At 45.9% G+C, this 26,325-nt stretch overlaps 1 protein-coding gene across 13 annotated transcripts in view; it reads left to right on the top strand.

Moving 5' to 3' along the window:
* LOC126268165 (band 3 anion transport protein) overlaps positions 1-26,325 on the top strand; it is an 811,429-nt gene that overhangs the window by 443,650 nt on the left and 341,454 nt on the right. The window contains exon 1 of one of the 13 annotated variants that reach the window (XM_049973742.1): positions 19,525-19,846. The exons of the other annotated variants lie outside the window; for them this stretch is intronic. Within the exon in view, the coding sequence (XP_049829699.1) occupies positions 19,625-19,846 (222 nt within the window). The 5' untranslated portion in view covers positions 19,525-19,624. Of the gene's footprint in view, positions 1-19,524; positions 19,847-26,325 lie in introns of those variants that run through there. 13 annotated transcript variants of the gene reach the window in all.

The following is a 26,325-nucleotide window of genomic DNA, read 5'->3' as shown; positions in this document are numbered from 1 at the left end:
ATTAATGTAAATAGTAGTAAGCATAGTTTTTAAGCAAAGTTATTGACTCCAAGGGATTGTAACAGATAATTTAAGTAAGTTGGATAATCCCTGCGTTACTATTCAAGATTTGTATGCTTTGTGCACATTCTATATATAATAATTGTAGCTGAGACACTCGGAAAAAAAATCGAATTAAATATAAACTCTTGGAGGGCGGTGGGGAAGAAAACATAGCAGGTCAATGGAAATCCACTTGCTTTTTTAAAAGGTCCAATCGCCAATCTTCCAATCAATTGATTTCCTATTCTCCACAAACTTTTCTCAGTATCTGTCTGTTTCTTCGGTGATCAATGTCGGAAGATAGAAGAATTCTTCAATATTTCGGTGTCTGCTTCGGAATTCAAATAACTTTCATCATATATATGAAAAATTGTAGTACTCTTGCAGTGAGTAGTTACTGTTATCGCATTTCACTTTAACGCCTTTGCAACACATCACACTCGTCAAAATTTCTCAACCCATTTTGAACAAATGATACTGACCGGTTTGAAGGAGCAAACTTCTTCTACCTAGTGACGAAGTACCTTTTTACCTGATTTATGTCTGAGAATTGTGATGACTAATTTTTGTCACTAAAATTATTTTGTTTGAATTAGCCGAAGAAAAATCGTCTCCAATTAACTCTTCGTAGACGTGACGCTGAATCGTAATATTCTTTCCTTTGAACAGAATTAATGGTAAGACAAACTCGCATATTACGTACAGCATCTAAGAATTTTTGTATTGTGAAATCGACCTCGATGTAGTATGTTCTCGATTTAAAGACATATAAATGCCAGTTGGTTTACATAGGCCAATTGGTTTACATATCATTTCTACTTCTTAAAGCCTGTAATACAGTGTCACTATAACATACACCATAGAAAGTATGTGCGATTGTTTTGCCATTGATACATGTAAGTTTTATTGAAATCCACGCTGGAGCACGAAAGAAAAAATGTTTACAGTGTTTCGCGACTGCTGCATCTCATTCTCTGCTTTCACCGTCATCATGACCTCAGAATCCACGTGCCTTCAAAACATTTCCGTGAAAGCTGTCTAAACAGAATGCATACACTTTTTCTCGAAACTGGCGATCCTACACAAACCTACTCCGGCGTAGTTTCTTAAGCTCCTGCAAATAAAATTCTGAGCAGTCGCCAACCAAGCAGATCGTAAATAATGGATCGTGAGGAGCAGCGATCGTACTTCGCTGACGCACACCTGAGGTCATTTCTATGCATGCACGTATGTGACACTCCTCAAGGGTATAATACTGCGTATTATGAACTGAGTATTCCTCAGCTGCACTCGCTCTAGAAAATAATAGCTCCATGATATTATCTGGAATCTAGTTAAAAATACTATTATTTGTTGCGTTTTTCTTATGTGTAGTTGTTTCGCGCTAACGACAAAAAATAGAAAAAGATAAGAAAAACGTATGTTAAAAAAAAACGTGACACACAAGAATTAGTTGACACTGCAGTAGGAAATTCCTTAACACTGGTCTTCTTATCATAGTTCTTTCTTCTTTAATGTGATGGATGGACAAATTTAGACACGAATGCCAATGTTTTCCATGTTGCTCGTTAAGAGTTGCTTCTAACACTAAATTTGAAGAGATGCATAGTGTGAAACTACGATGTGTAATTTTGTGGTGTGCAAATTGGAGCGTAAATCTACTTAATCTTCAGCCTGCTGAACGTAAGTTAATGTGCATAAATAGGAACGAACAAGCTAGTTTTCTTGTATAGCATCGGTATTGCATCTGTCACAGTGCCATTGTGGTATGCAGTATTATGCAATTACCTATTGATTATGTGCAGTGCTTTCAAAGTCTATTGTAAGATAGAAAAACACTGATTTATGTGGAGCAAATGTTACGGGGAGGGGAGCGGGAGGTTTGGAATAAAGTCATTAGAAGACAAGGACACACACCTGATTTCCTAAGTAGTTCGTAGTATCAATGGTGGTATAGGGGAAGGGGGGGTTATATATATATATATATATTATATATATATATATATATATATATATATATATATATATATCTTCGTTCTAATGACGAACAAAGTAGTTGTGCAAGGCACTGAGACAATGTCCTCTGCAAGCCATAAAGGCTAATTAGAGAAAGATAAACATTTCGACTTCCCTTCCTGAGAAAAATTGCCCTGCAAAAAGTTTCTGTCATTGTCACTATACAAATACGGTAGGGTTCTTCAGAGAATAGCGTGTGCCATCCTTTCCATTAGCACGTATGAGTCGACGTTCAGGAAGTCCTCAAGTTTCTTCACCGCTGGTTATTCCCCCGCCACGTCACTACTCCAACAAAGAGAACGTGGGAGAGGTGCTAAAAAGTCTTAAACATGTTTTATTTGAAGTAACGAAGTCCGGTGGAAGGCACCGTAACTTGGGCCACGTAGGTTACGTAGGAGATTTCACCATTCAGTTGAACGCCAAGGATCACAGTCCAGGTATGTTTCTGCGACCAACTGCCCACTCAGGTTTGTCCAGTATGATTCAAATGCAGTTCTGACAGGAAAAAGTGATTTGAACACAACATACCAAACTGTCTGGAAATAATATAGCGCAGATTATTTATACTCTTACAATGCTTCCGTCTCTCTTCAACCGCCGAAAGCTACCATATCAGATTTTTTTTAAAATTGATGACTGGTTTCACGAATCATTACAGGTCGATATATTATTATAAATACAATGTGAAGGGACAGTTCGTTGACGTCAAACACATGATGTATAAAAGCCTGTTTTATTGAGCATCATTACCATTTCGAACACAAATTGTATCTGTAGACCCGTGATGCTCAGTACAGTGTGTTCTTATATCTTGCTTGTATGTGTGATGTCACTGAATTGCCCCTCAATGATGTATTGATGTCAACCTGATGCTTTGAAATAAAATCTCGTTGTCAATAAAAGGAAACGATATAGCAGATATTAGCGGGTAGGAGACGCCATTCCTTAATTGAGAGCTGTGGAATACTGTCTTCAGAAAGACAGATCAATCTGATACAGATTACGCGCATTTCATTAGCGTTCAAAAGCACGTTAGTGGTCAGTTACACTTTAGAAACACTTTTCGCGCATTTTTTTTTTCTTGTGAGATCGTCCTCCCCAACAAACTGTGTCTCACTTAAGACAGCGAGGACAAAAGAGCACACAAGAGCAGACAGGAGCACGGATCGCAGCACATGAAGAAAACTAGATCAGGTCACCCGTGGAAATATCTATCCCTGAACGATAATGTCATTCAGGCTGGAAACCTGTAAACATACCATCAGTCAAGAACGTCGAGGTAACCTCAAAAATCACATTCCAATTAATATTTTCCACAGACTTTCTAAACCTGACGTACAGTAGTACAAATGTGCCTAGCAAATATCGTACCCTCCCCCCCCCCCCCCCCCCCAATTCTCCTTGCAGTCCGGTTTACCTAAACATACGTTACCTCTTTCAAAGTGACGGAGCGCAACAATCAGTCGTCCTTTTCTTTCAGGTTTTATTAAAGCAAATCTAGATCATACAGCAGTCTTGAATGGACTGAGAAGAAGCCCAAACAACAGGGGACTGACTAACTAGTACATGTACTAAAACTATGAAATAGTGCTTTGATAATGGCTAGGTACTAGCCGAAATCTAGATTTTTTTAAATAAAACCTGAAAGAAGAGGACGACTGATTGCTGTGCTTCATCACACGCCGGGAATTTCTGGTGAATGGAATCCTTCACAAGGAATCTTCCGTTAGTAATGGAGGCTCGTTACGAATCTTTCGCCAAAATTTTGCCAGCTTTGTTTTCTGAAAATCTGTTTTCTGTCTGTTGTCTTCGCGGCCTCAAATAAAGGGCAGTTTAGCTGGAGTTTCACTATCTCAAAATATTTCTCCATTCACTGAAATCATCTCAGAATCCAGTCAGGCATTTGTTGATTTTCCAGTCAGGCAACTAGCTGCTAGTTTATTACTATGACAGGTGAACTACGACTGAACAGACAGCCAAAAAAGTAAACAGAAGAGTAAAAGTCGCCAAGAGCGCTTTTAGTAAAACAAATTATGTTTTCAGAATTACGCCTCTGTGTACATTAAAATGACAGTTTTCAGTCAGTTTGACTTATAGCAACGGACAAGGACCTTTGCTCTGCGGGCAGTGGAGAGATGCGCTGTGGGAGTTACTACGAGAGACAGGGAAACACGCAGCAGGATCAGGGAACTGGTTTGAATGGACGATTTGATTATGGTTGTAATGAAAATGAAACTGAGGTGGCTTGCTTATCCAAGGCAGTTCCCTTCTGGATTCTTATAGTAAGAGAAGACAGCATGGGAGCGCAGTAGATGAAATTAGAAAACGTTTAGGCACAACATGAGTATATGTAATGGCGTAACGCTTTTAACTAGAAGTAGATGTCAAATGAACTGATAATGATCAAACTGATGCTGACGAAATAATGAGTACAAAAATCAGTTTAAAAATGTATGTCTTCTGCTGGACTTCAAAACTTCAAAACCAAGAAGGATATAAAAGAGAAATTTCATTTTTTGTGCGTGTACAGTTTAGGAGGACAGTAGTAAAAGTTATTAAACTTGTAGGTGATTTGTAGGTGTTAACGATGCGAAATTTAGTACAAATAATTGCCATCTCTGGCATAAAAATGGCTCTAGCTCAGTTGGTCACAGAGGCGCCTTAAATTTGTTTGACAGACGCACGATCGTCCTTCCACTTTGCTTCAACTACATGTCGGAGTTCGTGAAACATAGTCGCTGGCGAATGGTGGCCTTCCATTCTCTCGGCAACGCATAGCCAGACGTGTCCAGTGGTTGAGAGATGTGAAGGACGTGTTGGACAAGGCAACAGTCGTTGTCCTCTGAACTGTGCTAGATCAGGATGGCACGTCAAGGCGTTGTGTACTCAACGACACCAGCATTACGCCTGGTGCTAGGCCCATACGAAGAAGACGAATGCAAACTGGCAACGTTCATTCGTCTCGGAGTCTCCAAACATGAATACGTCCGCAGTGATGCTGTGCACTGAACTGGGACTCGTCTGAAAAGCCGATGTGGTGCGTTTTCTGTGTCCAGTGTTGTCGTTGTGTCGGTGGTCTTCTCTCTCTGCTGCCTCATTAAGGGAAGCCTTACTGGCAGTTTGTGGTGCCCCAGACGTCTTCACACTGTTCATGTTGATACACTACTGGCCAGTAAAATTGCTACACCAAGAAGAAATGCAGATGATAAACGGGTATTCATTGGACACATATATTATACTAGAACTGACATGTGATTACATTTTCACGCAATTTGGGTGCATCGCTCCTGAGAAATCAGTACCCAGAACAACCACCTCTGGCCGGAGGACGACGGTTCAATCCCGCGTCCGGCCATCCTGATTTAGGTTTTCCGTGATTTCCCTAAATCGCTCCAGGCAAATGCCGGGATGGTTCCTTTCAAAGGGCACGGCCGACTTCCTTCCCCGTCCTTCCCTAATCCGATGAGACCCATGACCACGCTGCATGGTCTCCTTCCCCAAACAACCCATGAGAATGTGCTGGCCAGGGCAGCAGTCGAACATTTTCTGTATCCAGAAAGTCCCGTACAGGACCTGCAACATGCGGTCGTGCATTGTCATGCTGAAATGTAGGGTTTCGTATGGATCGAATGAAGGGTAGAGCCACGGGTCGTAACACATCTGCATTGTAACGTCCTCTGTTCAAAGTGCCGTCAATGCGAACAAGAGGTGACCAGGACGTGCAACCAATGGCACCCCATACCATCACGCCGGGTGATTCGCCAGTATGGCGATGACGAGTGTACGCTTCCAATGTGCGTTCACCGCGATGTCGCCAAACACGGATGCGACCATCATGATGCTGTAAACAGAAACTGGATTCATCCGAAAAAATGATGTTTTGCCATTCCTGCACCCAGGTTCGTCGTTGATTACACCATCACAGGTGCTCCTGTCTGTGATGGAGCGTCAAGGGTAACCGCAGCCACGGTCTCCACGCTCCTGCAAATGTCGTCGAACTGTTCGTGCAGATGGTTGTTGTCTTCCAAACGTTCCCATCTGTTGACTCAGGGATCGAGACGTGGCTGCACGATCAGTTACAGCCATGCGGATAAGATGCCTGTGATCTCGACTGCTAGTGATACGAGGCCGTTGGGATCCAGCACGGCGTTCCGTATTACCCTCCTGAACCCACCGATTCCATATTCTGCCAACAGTTATTGGATCTCGACCAACGCGAGCAGCAATGTTGCGATACGATAAAGCGCAATCGCGATAGGCTACAATCCGATCTTTATAAAAGTCGGAAACGTGATGGTTCGCATTTGTCCTTCTTACACGAGGCATCACAACAACGTTTCACCAGGCAACGCCGGTCAACTGCTGTTTGTGTACGAGAAATCGGTTGGAATCTTTCCTCATGTCAGCATGTTGTAGGTGTGGCCACCGGTGCCAACCTTGTGTGAATGCTCTGAAAAGCTAATCATTTGCGTATCACAGCATCTTCTTCCTGTCGGTTAAATTTCGCGTCTGTACCACGTTATCTTTCTGGTGTAGCATTTTTAATGGCCAGTATTGTATTTATCTTGTTACAAAGTACATTTCCTGATTCAAGGTTGCGTGACATAGCTGTACGAGCCTGCTGGCCAAGCGAACTATATGTCTGTTCCGTCGGACACTAGACTAGAGGGTTCGCTGGTACCTCGCTTCACGTTGGTGAATTGTCTTCCTGAAACAACAGATTCAATATTAGCATGAAAATCGTAGGATCCCATCCAACGTAAACAGGAGCTTCGAGAAACAGTAACAGACCATGAGACTGCGGCTGTCGAACTCCGACAGCTGCTGGCATACATCTGTCTTTCTTAGGCGAGGCGTCACACGATCTTCTCACAGAAAACTACCATTCAGTGCGGTTTTTGAATGATAAAAGGCGCAGCTCTGGAATCCGATATTTGTAAATTAACCCCAGACAGGGAGCCAGTTGATCAGTAGGTAGTGAAGGTGTCCTTTCGTTCTGCGAAGTTTGGAACCTTCCTGTACGTTTCCGTTTTCCTGGATGTGCTAACAAGGCTTGCTGTTGTTCCATCCTTCCATATCGTTTGTGTTTCTTAGGTACTCATTCGTCTGTGTGGCTCTTCTTATATGCAGGATTTTGTTTCGATTAACACTTTAGTATGAAATTACAATGAAATGAACACCCTTAGCTGCTTATAGGCGTTGACATACGTCAACGGGGATAGATGAAAATGTGTGCCCCTACCGGGCTCGAACCCGGGATCTCCTGCTTACATGGCAGACGCTCTATTCATCTGAGCCATCGAGGACACAGAGGATAGCGCGACTGCAGAGATTTATCTCTGGCAAGCCTCCCGCGAAACCCACATTCTCAACGTCCCGCACTGCATTATACTCATTACTCACAGCACGTTACCGATTCCCGTAAGAGTTGGGGCACTGTCTGTGGATTCGCACAGAAGAAGAAGATGGTCAAGTGGCCGGTGAGCCTTAACTATATATATACTAAGATGGTATCTGTTCTTTCGGACATGTTCGAAAGAACAGATACCATCGGTGACCATGCAGCTCGTTAGAATTTTCTGTCCCTGTTGACGTATGTCAACGCCTGTAAGCAGCTACGGGTGTTCATTTCATTGTAATTTCATTCTAACGAGCTGCATGGTCACCGATGGTGTCTGTTCTTTCGGACATGTCCGAAGGAACAGATACCATCTTAGTATATATAACACTTTAGTGTTGTTCTATTGGAATGGTAGCGAGTCTGGCCACTGCAGTGATGCGTGCCACTACGAGCAGGTTGCGAGACCGCCGCTCAGCGGCTTTCCCGACGTCTCGGTCTTCTCTTAACATTTCGGTGCACAAACCTCGATGTGCCGTCGGAGTGGCAGGACGCCGGCGATGCGGCGCAGGTCTCCGGTAGGAGACTGCCTGGGAAGGTGTCCCTGCAGTCGGGGGATACTAGTGGCGTGGCGTGCGTTGTGCGCCCCCGGGAGCCGGCGGTGGGGCTAGGCCGGTCCTATTGATCCCGGAGCCGGTGGCACGCCGGGCTGTGGTGCTGCCGCGTCCGCTCCGCCTCCGCCGCCACCGCCAGCCCGGCCTCGCTTCATGAGCCGCCCTGCCCTGACCCACTGCCAGCCGCGCCGTCTGCCGCCCCCGCAGGCACACCTGCGGTCATCGCCCGCCCCCGCGCGGCTCCTCCCACTCTCAGCTGCTGCGATTGTCGGCTCTATACTAGTACGTCTGTTGCTTGCTGAAACTAAATCCATCACCACTATGCCCGCTTTTAGAAACTCTAATGTGTTGAAGCTGCTGCCCGTCAAAAAATACACAGTGCTTCTAAAAACTTTATCCAATTTCACAACATATCCGAAGATAGAAACTTGAGATTAATTTCAACTTACGGACTGAAGCTATTAGTTTGCCTTGTTGTCCACGGGGATCACCCTGATACAGATAGCTCGGGTTACGCAACCGAACTGTCTCATAACTAACGTAAATCCCGCGAGAAAACATCGAATAAAGTCGGAATAAATTAATCTCTACCTTTAAATAAACATGAATCAATACCTGTGACTGCCAGAGTTTAAACTACATGCACTGTGTCCATAATTAATTTCAGGACGCTGTAGAAAGAGAACCACTGCTGAGATTGACGTCAAATTTGAACAGCAAATTATTGACTCAGGGGAAAAGTCACGCAGAATAAAAAGGGAAATTTGACTAATAGATGGGGACTGTAAGCGTCAGAATATGCACACTAACAGACACGACTGTTCCTATCTTTGCGTCCGAGATGCCCAACATAACTATTCTCCATCAAGTATCACATGGCGCTGGTAACACTCTTTACGGAAGTTCCGGACACTCAAGGGTGTGAAAAAAGAAAATGGTCCAATATCTGCTGAGATTCTGGAGGGAATGATTCAAAATTCGATGCGACACGTTCTTTTGAAGTGCAGTGTGGCAGAAGGAGGAAAGCAGTCGAAAATTGTCAAAGATATGGCCACAGTACCGCAATAAAAAAAAAGGTTCAAATGTGTGTGAAAGCTTATGGGACTTAACTGCTAAGGTCATCAGTCCCTAAACTTACACGCTACTTAACCTAAATTATCCTCCTAAGGACAAACACACACACACCCATGCCCGAGGGAGCACTCAAACCTCCGCGAGGACCAGCCACACAGTCCATGACTGCAGCACCCTAGACCGCTTGGTTAAATGGCTCAAATGGCCTTGAGCACTATGGGACTTAACATCTCAGGTCATCAGTCCCCTAGAACTTAGAACTACTTAAACCTAACTAACCTAAGGACATCACACATATCCATGCCCGAGGCAGGATTCGAACCTGCGATCGTAGCGATCGTGCGGTTCCAGGCTGAAGCGCCTAGAACCACTCGGCCACACTGGCCGGCCCGCTCGGCTAATCCCGCGCGGCACAGTATCGTAGGAGGCGTCGAACGGTGGTGAGCAAACATGCAGTGCAGGGAGAATTGCCCAAATATTGGACACGCCTGGGCGCAAAGTGCATAGAATCCTACGAAAAGCCCTCCATTGTTATTCATACAAAAGCAACCGTGTTCAAGAGTTGCTTCCTGCTGATCTGTCAGCAAGACAAACGTTCGCTCTGTAATTTCTTTGTATTTCGTTGTACTAAGCACAAGCGTCATACAAAACAAAGGGAGCTTGACAAGACGGCCATAGCGGAGCATTGCCTAGAAAACGGACATAAAATACAGCTCGAAAATACAAAAGTGTTGGCTCATGCATCTACATATTTGGACTCTGTTGTAAAGCAAGCGGTTGAGATTCGTTTAAACAACAACAGTTTCAACAGAGACCATGGGTACACATTCAGTAGGGCATGGGGGCGGGCGTTGGACATCGAAAGAAAGCAAAGACAGATGCGAGACGCGGGAGCGACATTTTCAAACGGGGCGCCTGTCCCTGGCGCTGCCACGGGCAATAGCTCCGATAGCTGCCCGGCTCGACCTGCGCGCGCGTGCCACATTGGGTCTATCTGATTTGCTGCTGATGATGTCATCATGCCTATATAAGCGAGAAACCGTAGCAGCCACGGCAGATCATTGTAGGCAAAACCACCCCTTCCTTCCGCCTCCTTGATTTCTATCTCACCGTCTATGGCCGTCCTTTCGCCCTCACCCCCACCCACAAGTACCTTGGCGTCACCCTCGACCGTCGCCTCTCCTGGACCCCCCATATCCGGACAATCCAAGCCAAGGCACACTCCCAACTCCATCTCCTCAAGCTCCTTTCGGGCCGTACGTGGGGTCTGGACTCATCCACCATCCTCCACACCTATAAATCCCTCATCCGCCCTATCCTTTGTTACGCCCATCCGGCCTGGATCTCCGCCCCTCCTACCTTTTATAAATCCCTTCAAATCCTTGAACGCCATGCTCTCCGCCTCGCCTATCGCATCTGTCTCCCCTCCCCCACGTGGATCCTGTACGATCTCATTCCGTTCCCCCACCTCCTCCTTTTCCTTGAAAGGATACGGATCCTGTACACCTCATGCAAACTCAACCCTTCTCACCCGCTTGTCTCGCCCATCCTCTCCCACCCCGCCTGCTGCCGCACCTGTATTCCCACGTCCCTCCCGGTCTCCATCTCTCCACCCTCCTTACCCTCCCCCAAGGTGGCTTCCGCCAGCTCCCCCTCCTTGATGATGTCCTCTTCCCCTCCATTTACTCCTCCTATCAATTTTGATACTCCCCACCCCCACTTCTTGTGTCCTTTCCTTTTGGCACACTCCCTCCCTTCTCCTTCCTTTTACCCCATCCCCTTCCCCCACCCCTCTTCCTCTGGGCCCCCCCTTACACCCCTCCCTCTATCTCCCCTGCCCATGGCATCTGCCCCCCTCTCCCTTCCTCCTCCTCCTCTCTTGGCAGGTCCCCGGACTCGCACACGCTCAGTGAACATTCGCGCGCCGGAGATCATCGCCATCAGTGTCTCGTGTGTGCGCCTTCGTTTGTGTTTTGTTTTCTTTCGCCGTCACGCCACCAGTGTTCACATGTACCGTTGCCGTCATCCATGTTATGTGCGCCATATCAACTAGTGTTAGTAATATTTCTCGTCCAGCGTGAACGGCTCCATGTTTTTTTGTTTTTTAGTGTCTACATTTTTTGCCCGCCGTTTTGATTGTATTCTCTGTGCCTCCTACATGTAATACTTATTGTCAAACTCAAGGCTGAAGAGTGGCGTACTCTGCTGCTGACAGCCCGCCTTTGGATATTGTGATCAAAATAACAATAAAGAAAAAAAAAACAGCCACGGCAGTCAGTGAACTCCTGACGACGATGGCGGAGATGGCCATCGAAAGCTCGAGGAATTTATTCGAATTGACGCGGCTTGTAAACCGAGAACGTTTTATTCACAAAGTTTTGTTGATTTACTTAAATTATTTAATGAAGCAAAATGTTTCAGAATGTAAGCCGCATCTTCAGGCTACAGTGGCAATACAAAACACATTTAGCAAAAGCTCACAAACGTATTAAAGTTGTCCTTTATAGTCTTCTCATGTGCTGTGGTCGTCCTGCGGAGAAAAGAAAGGCTAACCCAATATGAAGGAATCTTCGCTTCATTTGTTGGTCTGAGGTTCATACGAAAATATTTTCAATAATCCCTCACATTGTTCATATGAAGTGGCTGTCTTCTTGCTGTGTGTCCTGTTACCTCCAACGCTATAGGCCCACTGTTAATGAACTCGCTGACACCTAAAATACATCATTGTAACAAACACTACAGTGCACTAGAAACAACATGGTGGTAGAACAAAGCTTGTTTCGTTTCTACTATTGATGTGTCGATGCTGGTGTCTTCTGCAGATCTTGGTATCGCATCTCTAAGATAAAGAAAAGACGATACACCAGGAAGGAATTATTCGAAAATACGGAAATCGGTAGATGTGATTAGCATCTACAGACAAACAAATGATTACAATCTCAGAAAAATTGGATAATTAATTCAAGACAAACAGCTCCAGAAATTGAGAAAATCAATAACGCGTTGGTTCACCTTCGGCCCTTACGCAAGCATTTATTCGGCTTGGGTTGCTATCCCACCACTGTATGGGACGCCTCCAGACACATCTTGAGCCTTGAATCGGATTTACTGGAGTAGAACTGTCTCCACTGATGAGTCCCGCTTCAAACTGAGCCCCGGTGACAAGCGTGGATTTGTCTGGAGACGCCCCAGACAGCGGTGGGATACCAACCTCACTGTCGCCCGCCATATGGCCCGACAACCATGGCTAACTGTATGGGGTGCCATTTCTTTCTGTAGTGGACAATTTTGGTTGTCAACCGCGGTACCCTTACAGCACAATGGTACGTCGACGTTTTATTGCCCTTCATTATCAGCAAGATAATTCCCATCCACACACGGCGAGAGTTTCTTATATTTTTCTTCGTGCTTAGCTAACCCTACCTTGGCCAACATGGTCTCTGGATTTCTTCCCAGTTGAGAAAGTTTGGAGTATTATGGACAGCGCCTTCCAACCAATTCGGGGTTTTGACTATGTAACACGCCAGTTGGACATAATATGGCACGATATTCCTAAGGAAGACATGGAACAACTCTGTCAATTAGTGCCACGCCGAATAACTGCTTGCATAAAGGCCGGGTGGTGGTCCAATGCGTTATTGACCTGATCGATTTGTGAAGCTGTTTCTCTTGAACAAATCATCAAATTTTTCTGAAATTGCAATCCTTTATTTTTCTTTACGTGTACATTACATGTTCTGATTTTCATCCCATTCGGATACTTCCTTCGTGGTGCGCCTGTTTTCCATTCCTTAGAGTGTATATGACCATAAGAGAGACATAATATAATGTTAATACCGAGGGTATAAAAATTATTTTGAAGAATTACAAAGCTACTTCATATAAATATTCTTAAGCGTTAATATTTTCTGTTTTAGCAGTATTGTATTGAAGATGCTGAATAAATGTGATTTCGTTTAGGATCTCGTTTTTCCACTTTTGGCTGTGGATTAATATTTCCATTTCCTCCAAGGAGTCTATATTTCAGCTCTTCGAATTTCCTTGGCTATTCTGTAGTGTTCCCTGATCATGTTACCCGGATTCGCCTCCCTGATGAATACACCGTTTTCGCAGTGGAGCTCCACGCGATCCGGAAGGCACTCGAGCGGATGAATCGTGTTCAGGGCAATAGATTTCTCCTCTGCTCCGATTCCCTTAGTGCCTTACAATCATTTCAGAATCTGTACCCAACTGAGGAGATGGTCCAGCTGATATATGACCAATTGTACTTGCTCCAACGGCGGGGTAAGGAGGTGTCCTTGTGCTGAGTGCAACGAACAGGCGGATCGGGCTGCCAAGGAGGCCTGCAGACAGCAGGATGTGGTCCAGTGTCCTATTCCCTTGCAATCTGTCATTTCTGCACTCCACAAGAAGTGAATGGAGTTGTGGGAGGAAGAATGGCTGGCGGTGACGGCCAGTAAAATGCGGTTGGTGAAGTCAACTCGGCGGTGGCGTACCTCCTGCCAGGCGCTCAGGAAGGAAGGAGTGACCCTCACGCGTCTTCGGATTGGGCACTGTCCTCTCACACATAGCTTTCTATCACGGCGGGAGGATCCTCCGTTTTGTGATGCTTGTGGTGTGCACATCTCTTTCCGGTACATTTTAACAGACTGCATTTTATACCGTGATGCAAGGGCAGAAGCACAAGTTCATGGGGATCTGCCCTGTGTTTTAGTTAATGATGAGACGTGTCTGTCTAGGGTTTTAAAGTTTTGTGATGTGTCTGGACTCTGGCCAAAACTTTTAGGCTGGAGGTTTTAGTGTATTGCAGAGTGGCTGGCTCCTCCCTTTTTTCCTTGCCGTCAGCCAGCGACCTCCATCTGCTACATTTTTTTAGCTCCCTCTACCACTTTCTTTCTGGGTTGTCCATGTTTTACTGCTGACGGCATGCTTCGTCCCACACTTCGGTGTGGGTAGGCACATATTTTTCCGAGCTTGTTTCCTGTGCCTTACGTTCTGTTTTATCTTATTGTTCTGAGTCTTTTCTTGACACCCGTCTCAAACTGTTACTGAGCAGGCGCTGAAGACCTTGCGGTCGTGCGCCCTTAAAACCCTCTCCATCCATCCATACATCTAAAGAGTGCGGTACCGGTACTGTAAGACAGTTGTCTGTTGCAACAGCTTATCCTATTTCAATCATTAGGGAGTTAAACTGTTTTCAAATTACTTTTTTTTTTTAGAAAAACCACCGTAAGTACAAGTGCTGATCGAGGTCTCTTGGCGCCCCCTCTCCTGTCGGCACTCTTAGGCCCGGACCTATCCGTCGTATGTGGAATCTGCCACTGGCTAAAGAAAGGAAATGAAACTAACATCATTTGTTTCAGTGAGTTGCTAGCATCCTCAGATCCTCGTAGGCTCTGAAGCTGTGCTCTGGAGAGGGGGTGAGGTTTCGGTGTGGCGGCCGTGATGCATGGGGGGCAGGGGTGGGGGGTGGGGGTGAGAGTGTTGGTGCCAAGCAACACTTGGCACGCGCGTTCTGCGGTGCCGCACTGCGCGCAGGCGCCCCAGCCACGGCTTTGCCCTTGACCTCGGCTGCTGCCGCCCCTGCCCTACCACGTGTCGTCCAGTCCGGACATTTAACAAGATATTTCACTCTCGGTCTTACTCAGGTGCAGATCTCGATTATTCTCAAAATTTCGAACGGTAAGGGAATAGATAACGATGGAAATTTGGGTTTAGCGTCTCATCCGCGACAACGTCAGAGCTCCCGCAAGATAACGTGACGCAATCGCAGAAGGACATTCTTGTCGTGAGCGCTGGGCGATTAAGTCTCATTGTTCCGCGATCTTTGCGTCGACTGTATGCTTCGCGGGGCCAGTACAGGGCACACTGTCTGACGTTAGTTAGTAACAGACAACTGTTAAACACAGGAAAGACGTGTGTTGTTCAGGCTGTGTGGAGTTGTCCAGACCAGAAACCACATCACTTGAAGCGTTCTTAATGATCTAGGGAATCTGCCCGATGGGCTACACCATCAGATACAAGGCTGGAGCGTGCTGGCTCAAGATGAGAAGATTAGACATGATGGCTACCGTAACTGTATAAGAAATAGCAGACGAGTGCCACTTGAAGAGGTGCAGGTTAGGTAACCGGCAACGGTAATGAGTCAGCAAGATAAGGGCCGGCGAGATTACACGTTATTCCGGAACATAAGTGAGTGGTTAGGAATAAGACATCTCGTTCCCAGTCGAGATACGGTCGGTCTTCTGACTGGACCGGCCCATATCCAATGAATTTACATCTCGCGCACCTCAGTCAAAGGGAAAAATATACTTGCGGGCTGAGAGGTTCCACAGAGCACGCCGTAAGTCAGTGCACTCTTCTCACACGAGCGAGACGACTGGAGCACCATGCGAGGACTTGGACAATGCGACCAAAGACGAAAGAAATCAACAGTATTGTGGACTCGATTTCCAAGACCCTGCTCCTTCAGTACACAAATGAACAATAAAATATGTCTGATATGAGACACAGAATACAACGAACAAACTAAGTGATAGTCAGCTCAGAGGAAGACGAAGAAACTGACCGAAGCAATAATACAGATGTTGGTGACGACATTGTTTAAAATCATCTAGTCTGTAAGCTGTCACAGGTTATTGTAGCTACATTCATGTGAAATCTGTAAAATAGAAGTAGGTACATAAATTAATAACTATAATTTGCATTTTGTTTCAGTAGTCAAGTAGACCAAACTGCAGAGGAAAACGAAATAGTGCAATACCCGAAAGATAATATTTGGCCCGCCTTCACGTGACAGGTCGCGGGTAACATTGCATTCGGCCCCAGAATCGATAGAGCCTTAGGCAAATCAATGAGGACAACTCAGGTCTGGACCCTGTCCGTGCCTAAGTGGCCAGGTTGGAAGCAGAGTCTGCATATCCCATAAGGCGACAAGTCTAACCCAAGCAGCAAGTGAAAAAAAAGTTATTCCGAAGAAAGGGCCTCCTCTGTGGACTGCCACCTGCTGACATGTACATTTTGAGCATTGTCATTGCTGTCTCTTTACAACAGAGTACGATGTCACAGTCTTCACGTGCCACAGTTGCATGTAGCGTTCTTCAAAATGAGATTTGAGCGATTATGTGCAACCTCATTAACTTGCTATCAAGATAGGCAAATAAGAACATCTAATTAAAACCTGTGCTTCAGAGGGATCCACGGATTCTAGCTATTCCAGTTGTTCAGAAAAGAGAATAAACAAAAAGGGGAAAAAGATAATTATAAGTACTTTCGAAGGCTTCACTACTTCAGAAAGATATGGCAGAAGAAGAAGATATTTTATGTTTAGAAAATGTTGCCGAGCAGATTGTCAGGGAACTGATACATAATGCTCAGTGTGACCCATTGACACGTGATACGTTGTCAGTGTTGTAGCTACCAACATTGTATGCTGTGCTACGTTTTTAGCCCTTTTTGTGTTATAAGTTTTTCTCAGTATGTGGTCCATGTTGTTTTGCTTTGTTTGATTCTTTGCATACGCAAGTATTGCTTTTCCAGTGCTGTGGTGACGAATTATTGATCGTACCGAATGCGATCGTCAGCAGACTCGCTAGTTGTTTGTGTACAGGCTTCAGCTATTGGACTGCACCTCCTCTACATCATAGTGACGGTTCACACACTACCGCTGTCCCCTCCCCCAGTCGGCCGTGCAGCTACAGGGGCAAGCCTTTGAGAGCTCACTCAACCGCGGCTCGGACAATGACTGTACAGGATGAGGTGTGGCCCTTTTAATGCAAGTCTGTCGGTGTGTAAAAGCAGAAGGATACTTATACGCCAATGTTAAACCTGGTCAAATTTTATAAATTTTGACGAATTTCGCATAGTAATGATTTTGTGGTGGTTCACACTCTCCGTTGTCTCAAATACGAATTACAGTGAAAGTATGATCTGTAGATGGCTGATTATCGAATCACTTCACCTTCTAGTACCTATCCTTTTCATATTTTGGTGACGGTCACAGCCAGATCACTTTCGCTTGTTTAAAAAGCATTTCCAACTAGTATTAAGTCCATGTCCTTAAGTTACTGAGACAAGAGGTTTTTATTATTCCTTGTCCTCTTTTCCCAGGACATAATAACAGTTTTGCGTGGCTCAGTAGCCTAGTGCAGTCTTTCAATTGGACGTCACTTCGGTGCCTCGTGTCCCCCTACCTATCCCATTTGTTATCAAACCGAGGAAAGGTGACCTACGATTTACCGAGTAATCCAAACCAGGTGTCATTAATGCGACTCCCCACATCGTTGAGAGGTGAAAGCTAGGCTAAAACGCAGACTGACATCTGAGGTCTAACCGGGATTCGATCCCGCGACCTCTCGGTATCCAGGGCTTTGCCACTAGTTTACCATGCTATACTTTTACCTGGTATCTTTCGTTGAAAAATGTTCTACAGCACTTATAAGTGTTACTGTTCCTCATTGTACGGCCGATATATTGACATTCTCTAAATTTTACGCCGGCCGTTGTGGCCGAGCGGTTCTATGAGCTTCAGTCTGGAACCGCGCTGCTGCTACGGTCGCAGGTTCGAATGCTGCCTCGGGCATGGATGTGTGTGCTGTCCTTAGGTTAGTTAGGTTTAAGTAGTTCTAAGTCTAGGAGACTGATGACCTCAGATGCTAAGTCCCATAGTACTTAGTGCCATTTGGACCACTTTTCAAATTATATGTTCTTTATTGTTAGTAATTGCATGTGTCCGTGACACTCTAATATTCTCCTGTACAGCCGCATCTCAAATGTCTGAAGTCGTTCGCCTCTCGCCTGGAATAAAGTCCAGGTCCTATCTCCGTAGAAGAGATTAGGAAATACGTGGCAACGTGATAAACTTTATTCTGTTTCGACTGATGGGTGATGGCTCTTGCACTCGTTAGTCATTTTAGAAGGGTATGTGTGTGTGTGTGTGTGTGTGTGTGTGTGTGTGTGTGTATGTGTGTGTTTGTGTGTGTGTAGGCTCTGGTCGCTGTTTTCGGATTTCGGGCGACGCCATGGAAGCTCCGAGGACGAACGAAAGGAACGTTCCAGTAGATTTCATTTACAGTGTAATTTAAGACCTCGCGCAACTAGAAAAGACTGCCACTGGTGTAAACGAAATGACCTTACTTTCAGACCCTCGAATTCCTCGTATTTGCAAGTGGAGCATAAGCTCTTAAAATGGAAAAATGCAGCTCCTATTTCTCAAAGTAGGTGGAAAACTTTAATGAGGTAGCGCCAGATCATGTAACTGTAACCGGCTCTTTCCCCTATAAAAGCCGGTCCTCTGCTTCATGCTGTGTGCTACTGAGGCTACCGAGATTGTTCGACTGCGCATGGTAAACTATAGGCAAACCGGCTACGTTTGGGATTGTCCGCCGGCGTAGCGAGATTTGTGATAAAGCGGGCCGCTAGTCGGTAGTTTTGGATTCTGATAGCAGGGATAATGTATTACTCTCACTGAAAAAGAAACGAGCTAGTGGTTGTAAAATGAAAATCGCAGAAGGGAACTTAACTCCATTGCCTATGGTACAAGGAGTCGTCCCTATAGGAGGAGCACTGAGGTCCCAAACTCGCCATTAGAGGAACATGGACGCACACATAGGCGACGACAGAGTGAGTACGTGTACGCGTCGGCGCCCACTGCACACAGCATTGCTGAAAATGGGAAATGGAAGCTTCAAAATAATCGTGAACGGCTGTAGTACATTTCCTGACAGCGGAAGACGTACGAGGAACGGGAATTCTTCGAAGAATTGTGTAAGCAGAGCACTGAATGTCTGTTGCAAATCTGACGCTCAATCCGATCTCTGGGGCACTGACTGCCACAGTAACTCACCAGTCTTAAATAATGAGGGTATCCAACTGCTGGTCAATGGTACTACTCGTAGTAATGCGGTGTGGCGTTTCAGATCGTGGGTAATCGGCCAACAACATCCGTCCTTCCCGGAGAACCTCACCCTTGCGCTGCTCCTCGTACACTTTCGCCATTCTTCCCCGTACTTCTTCCACAGTCAGGAAAAGCACTACTCCCCTTCGCTCTTGTTATGAAACCGCCATTTCTCTGATTTCACCACGACTAATTGCAGTGGACGGTCGACGCTTGCGCTTTTTCGGTCTGTCGTCACGTAGGTGCGCCCCTGACGGCGAATTTGGGACCGCAGCGCTCTTTTAGGGACCACACCTTCCGCAGGCAACGGCCTTGCGATACCGTCATTGGCGTCCATTTCACAGCTCCCGGCTCGTCTCTCTGAATGACCTAATAGCGCGCACGGGACCGCGGGCTGTGGGGCGCCGCGTGCGGGAGGTCGTGGCTCGGCGGCGCAGCTGTCCACAGCTGAGCTGGTCCAGCTGGAGGCGCGGCGCAGCGTCGCCGGCGCACATATCGACCGCCCGCGGCGGTGGCGGCGGCGGCGGCGCTACCGGCAGACGGGCGCGAGACGCTGTGCGCAGCGGCGAGCCACGGCAGGCCAGGGCAGGGCAGGGCGAGGCGACGCGCCGTGAGGTGGGTCTGGGTTTGGGTCTGGGGGGCGCGATGCGGGCGCGTTCGCTTCCACCGTCGTCGCTGCACGCGCCGCCCACGCCGGGTCCGCCCCCGCCGGCCATCGCCGCCCTCGCTGCGGCCGCCGCCGCCTCCGCAGCCACCGCCGCCGCCGCCTCCGGAGCTGTCCCGTCCTCGTCGCTGCTGCACCGCGCCAGGGGCAAGGTCATCCGCTGGCTGCGCCGCTCTCTGGGACACCAGCTCCCTCCTTCGCAGGTACTCCCCAGGCGTTCTGGAGGCCGCGGTCACTGCCCTTGTCCACCTACCGCCTTTGTTTACTTCATCTGTAGTCTGCAATCCGCCTTACTCTGCGAGTGAGAGGCTATTGCTCGTACCACTAGCCTGGCACATCCACGTCCACTTCGCAAGCCACCTTACGGTGTGTGCCGGAGGGTACTTCTGCTACAACAATTATTTCCCCGCTTCCCTGCCCCCTTCCCCCCATCCTGAATGGCATTTGGAATAATGAATGTCGGTAAACTTACACATGAGCTCTAATTTCCTTGTTTTTCTCGTTGTGGCCTTCTCGTGTGATTATGCTTCCGAGTATGCAGCCGAGTTGTTTCCATTTTACGCACGATCCTTCGACCCCGACCTAGTCGAATTCCTCAGCTGCTCCGAGTTGTGCTGTTACGTCTCCTCGCTGCCTGGACTCCAACTACACTGTGCTACTGCTTTCGTGCGTTATTTATAGCGGAGCTCGACTCTCGACACTCACTATATCCTTTGATGCTCCTTTGTTTTTCAGAGCCTGTATTGGCGTTCCCTGAAACGCGCCGTTTCTCAGCTTTATGTGTCCCACCACGAATTCCTCTCCTGTGCCAACCTATTCATCTCAGAGTAGCACCTGCAACCAACGTCCTCAATTCTTTGCTGTATGTATTCCAACTCTGTCTTCCTCTACAATTTCTTCTCTCTTCAGCTCCCTCTACTACCATGTAAGTTATCACCTGATGTCTTAACAGATGTCCTATCAACCTGTCCCTTCTTCTGCTCAGTGTGTTCTGTTTATTTCTTTCCTCACCAATTCTTCGGAAAACCTTCGCATTCTTATGTAGCATCACATGTCAAATGCTTCGAATCTCTTCTGTTGCGGTTTTGCCGCAGTCCAGCCCATGTTCCACTGCCGTACAATGCTGTGCTCCATACATACATTCTCAAAAATTTCTTCCGTGAATTAAAGGCTATGTTTGACACTAGTAGATTTCTGTTGGTCAGGAATGCCCTTTTTGTCAGCGCAAATCTGCTGGGTATGTCCTCCTTGCTCCATCCGTCATAGATTATTTTGCTGCCCAGGTAGTAAAATTCCTTAGCTTCGTCTGCTTGGTGATTCCCAATTTTGATGTTAAGTTTCTCGTTGTTCTCATTTCTGCTACATCTCATTACTTTCGTTTTTCTTCGATTTACTCTCAGTCAATATTCTGCACTTATTAAACTGTTCATTCCCTTCAGCAGATCCCGTAATTCTTCTCCACTTTCACTGAGGATAGTAATGTCATCAGCAACCTGCTATATCTTAATAAACTGAATGTCAGAGCGCAAGTATTGTTTAAACTAAAACCTCCATCCCTATTTATTAGATTTTCCAACATATTTATTTCGATAAAGTTAATTTATCTGCCGGCCCCGGTGGCCGAGCGGTTCTAGGCGCTTCAGCCGGGAACCGCGCAACTGCTACGGTCGCAGGTTCGAATCCTGCCTCGGGCATGAATGTGTGTGATGTCCTTAGGTTAGTTAGGTTCAAGTAGTTCTAAGTTCTAGGGGACTGATGACCTCAGCTGTTGAGTCCCATAATCCTCAGAGCAATTTGGACCATTTTTTTGTTAATTTCACTGTCCCACAAACTTAGCGTTTACAGCAAGATATCGGTCTCCTACTATCTCATTTAATGATTACATTCGAGACAGTGTTTAGCGACAGCTGATATTCTTGGTTGTTTTAGTCGGGTGTATCGCTGATATTCCTTACATCACTTGTCGACTGTGTTAACAATCTGTCCCACGTAAGACATGCACCGCATCGAATGCGGCTTTCGGAGACTTTGAACGTCTGCAACATAGCAAAGAAACCTCTTTACCTTTGTTCATGGAAGACATGTACACTTTTCATGTTCCACCGTGATTTGTATTAGGCTGGATGGAATTTTAATGTTTCAGGAACTCCTCAAGTTGCTTCGTTCCATGTGGCTACAACCAAAACGTCTCGTTGACTTGTCTATGGAAACACGTCGGTTTGACGTTGGCGGATTCTAGTGACTTTAATGCGAAGTGTTCCATGTACAGGTTCTGCATGACAGGCGATAACGGACTACCCATCACTAAGCCATCGGTTTGCTCATAATATTTCCCGTCGACTAGGAAGTAAGTTGACGTTAGAATGTAATGTAAAGTTAAACGCGTTCTAGGTCTCCGAAAGCAGCGTGTTTATTGCATTCTCTGCGAATTTTGTATGTTTTTCGTGGGACGGACTGTTAGGTCGAGGGCAGATGCAAGCAACGCCAGCGACGTATCAGACTGAAACAATCAAGCAAATCTGATATCGCCGAGCACTGCCTCGAATATAACCATCAAACGAGGTACAGAAACATAAATGTCGTCCTGCAAACGCCAACTGGGTCAGCGTAATTAAGGAGTCTATCGAAATAAAGATGATGGAAAATTCAATAAACAGCAACGGATGTTTAAATTTAAGTAAGGGTAGGGTCCGGAACCGCGCGACTGCTACGGTCGCAGGTTCGAATCCTGCCTCGGGCATGGATGTGTGTGATGTCCTTAGGTTAGTTAGGTTTAAGTAGTTCTAAGTTCTAGGGGACTGATGCCCAGAGTAGTTAAGTCCCATAGTGCTCAGAGCCATTTGGACCATTTTGAAGGGTAGGGTACCTGCACTCAATTTATTAAACTCTTAGACTTCCAGACATCCACCAGAGCTGGGAAACGCTGAGAAAGAGTGTGTTTCAGGGCTTATTAGTACGGACTCTGAAAAAAAGGGCGAGTGATCGTCGGTACGAAATAATAGTTGTCTGCTTGGTGTCCGGGCAGCACAATTCGCTGCACCTGAAGAACACGACTGCGTCGGTCGTACGTAAAACGGAAACAACAATTCGGCTGCATACCTGGAAGCACACCATTAACCTCTAAGGTCTGAGAGATCTCATCGTTTCGAGAGACGTTAGTGGAGGGGGAGATAATATGTTGTCTGACTCTTTCTGGAACGCATTCTGGAACGTACGCTGTCGGAGTTTAAATATTAAATATCCTCGTGATGCATAACACCACAGTGCCTGCCACTGGAGTTTTTTGAGCATCTCCATAAAGCTCTCGCACCGATTAAACGACCATTGTTAATATTTAAAACCGCCCGAAGCGATGTAAAAGACTCTGAGACAAATAATTCAATGTAAGACACATGGGGCCTCAAATGTCGGGAACACGCCAAAAGTGGCTGATAAATGCTGAACATTTGACGTCACCAGAAGATGTACCTCGCCGAGAGTGCAGCGGTTGGGCTTGTTGATCCTACCCTCACCGGTATGGGACAGTGTTCCGTTAGGCTACTCTGTTTTCGTTCTTGCACTGTCTGATGTGATACGGTAGTGCTCGAGGTGGTTGCAATGCAAGACTACGGTAAATAGGTTTACCTTACTTGCGAGTAATGCTCATGAATCGGCCGTACAAGTCTTATGCAGACCACGTCTTCCTGGATGAATAACATTTCCTTAAGATTCCCCCAAAGATTCTCAGGCTGACACCTCCTTTTCCCTGTTCGTTTTATGCGGTCATTCCACTTTAGGTGGCTACGTATGATTACTCCTAGGTAATTTGCCGTAATTTCTGTTGTCAGTGATTTGTCTCCAATAGTGTACTTGAAGCGTGTAGCGACGTTTTACTTATACTAAGTAAGGAGAGCATGTATCGACATTTTCTTCACTGCATTCATTCATACTAAAATAAATGTACCTACCTGCCAGTCTGATGCAAGTCCTCCATTATGGCATCACCTCGAGGACTTGCATCCCAATGCCGCTGCTTGTGTGGTAGAGTAGCTTCTCTTTTGCAACGACGAGGTTGAATGGACAGAGTTCCAGATCTTCCCACACAAGAAAATTCTGAGGTGTTCCGTGGGAAGGTGGCTTGCGACTTTCCTGTCAGTTGCCATTGACGCTGCCTACTCAAGCACGCAGTAACTCACTCACGTATAGGGTAATATGATGAAGAATACTGTACGACATAAGATTATTGCTATACTCTTTCGCTGCTATCTGTGACATGAAGCATAATCGTGCTTGTTCTACGGTTTTATTTAACGTATCTTCAACAATGAGGCAGCACGTGAGATCGACAAGGCTCGGAAGTTACAGATCTTTGATGTTATTGAACAAAACATTCCGATGCTCATCTGATGTTGCTCGAAGAAAAAACCGGAGAAATTAGAGATAAAATCTTGTTGGTTATTACGCAGTATCATTTCTCTTCTACAGTACCGACGTTTCGACCTTTCTGTTGGGGTATTCTGTTTTTTTCTAACTGTGAACGCCACAAGATCCTGAAGAGACTCGCAGCGGTGGGATCGAAACGTCGTTCGTGTAGAAGAAACATGACACGGCCTGACAATCTGTAAGATTTTACCTGCAACGACAACGACCACGAGAGCCTACAGACTTACATAAGGAGAAATTAGTAAGGCTGACAAAATGATTCACGACGAAACGGCCGGATTTCGGTGTGCAACGCGCACCTGGTGATGACATAGTGGTCGTTTGCCGAAATACTGTGCGCATTCTACACTGAGATTTGTACGTTCACCCGTAAATCCTTTTGTCATCAATGACACGGGGAGAAACTGAGGTAGTAGGATGCTTCAGCTAAGTGTTGCTATCTGTTCAGTTCAGAATACGAGTCCGGCTTATCATGTTCAGGGAATCACTAGAAGGCAACTGTTGAAAGATCTCGTATACACTTTGCAGGTTGGAGGTTTCTTCTGGTAACTCTACGATTTACCCTTCTTTCTGTTCCAGTCGCATATGGTGTGCAACGAGAACCACTGTCGGCGAGCCTCCAGATGAGCTTGAATTTCTCTGAATGTCTTGTCGTTATTACGTATGTCGGAGGAAGTTAATCTCTTCTAGGATCCCACGTTCACAATATGTTAACAGTAAATCTACCCGCGATGAACATCAATGCCTGCCATTGGACTTTGACGAGCTCCGTGATGCCCTCACACTGAGTTAACAAACCTGTGACGAAACGTGCCATTCTTCTCCATCTGGTAAGGATCCCAGACATATGAGCAACACTCAAGAATCGCTGTAGCAATGTGGAAGAGCAGTTATGACATCGGACCTGTATTCATAAAGACAGAGTTTCAGATCTTTGTTAAGACACAGTGCTTTTGGCCGTCACTGCTCTCTTTAAATCAGATTAGTCAACCATCAGGAAATTTCTTGCCTGGATGGTGACTCACATCCCCTTCATCCATATGTAGTGCAGTGCACATTGTCGCTACCGGAATGCACCTACTTAGATGAACTGCGGCACTCCCTAATAGTGTGATTTTCTCAAGTAACTGCGCTTAAACCCTGTCACAGGGAGGAAATTTATGAAAATATTGAACTGTAAACATCGTAAGGAATACCGCAATATTATCATCCTGATGAGGACGCAAGGCAATAAGTGTCTAGTTTCAAGCCATTAATGCAAGAACTGATAGAAACTGACCTCACAGAAGATCAGTTTAGGTCCCATAGAAATGTAGGAACACTGACAATACGATCTGTGCCCCAGAAATGTTGCAATAAACTTTGAAAGATTGTAGAGGGTGTCTTGAGGAACAAACCGAGGATAGGAACCAATCTCGGGAAACGTCAGCTAACGACGCTACAGAACGTCGAAGTTACTGGCGCCGGCGACGGCAACGGCGACGGCCATTAGGCCACCCTTTCAGCAGCAAACGTGACTTAGTACGTTGACGGACCATAGGCGGAACGTCTTGCAATATTTTTGATTATTCAGTGATCGCGATTGATTGCCACAATCACCGGTTGGAGAGGATGGTGTTAACTGCTGTGCAGAAAGGCTTTGTTTCCTACGAATGCAATGCCTTGTTGCATCAGTGGACGTCTGTTTCGGACACAGGTTTCCAACTCCACTTTATTTTTATTCTGTATAACGAAAACCATTGAAGATTTTAGAGGGAGGGAGATGCGAAGGCTTGCAGTACATAGAATGGAATAGGGAGCTACATAAAAGTAGTCTTCAAACTTTCGGTAACACAACAACAACAACATTGTACTTTTTTGCAGTTTCAGTCGGCTAGGATGTTCCATTGATTTTTACCTTTGTATCTTGCTCTCGCCAGAGATCATAAAATATGTTCTATCCTTAAAAACTAAACAAGAAACCACTCGCTTCTGTTCCGTGTCACTATGGAATTTTATTAAATCATTATCCGTATATGAGGATTTGCAGTTGCCACTGCTTTCTACAGAACTTTTAACTTCCCGTCACTACTAAGAAACGGTAAGAGGGTTTATATTGGTTTGAAGCTGCGAACTGAGATGTTAAAAATTTAAGCTTTATTATTAACATGACATCTCTGTATTTCTGGCTAGAAGATTTACGTGACATACCGCGCACTTAATTTACGTGTTATTAGAATACCATCGAAAAACAAATCTTGATACTGTCTAAGCACCTTTT

This window comes from Schistocerca gregaria, chromosome 4 (assembly GCF_023897955.1).
Source record: "Schistocerca gregaria isolate iqSchGreg1 chromosome 4, iqSchGreg1.2, whole genome shotgun sequence".
Classification (NCBI taxonomy): Eukaryota; Metazoa; Arthropoda; class Insecta; order Orthoptera; family Acrididae; genus Schistocerca; species Schistocerca gregaria.
Note: the sequence above shows the minus strand (reverse complement) of the source record. Positions and strands in the feature narration are given on the sequence as shown.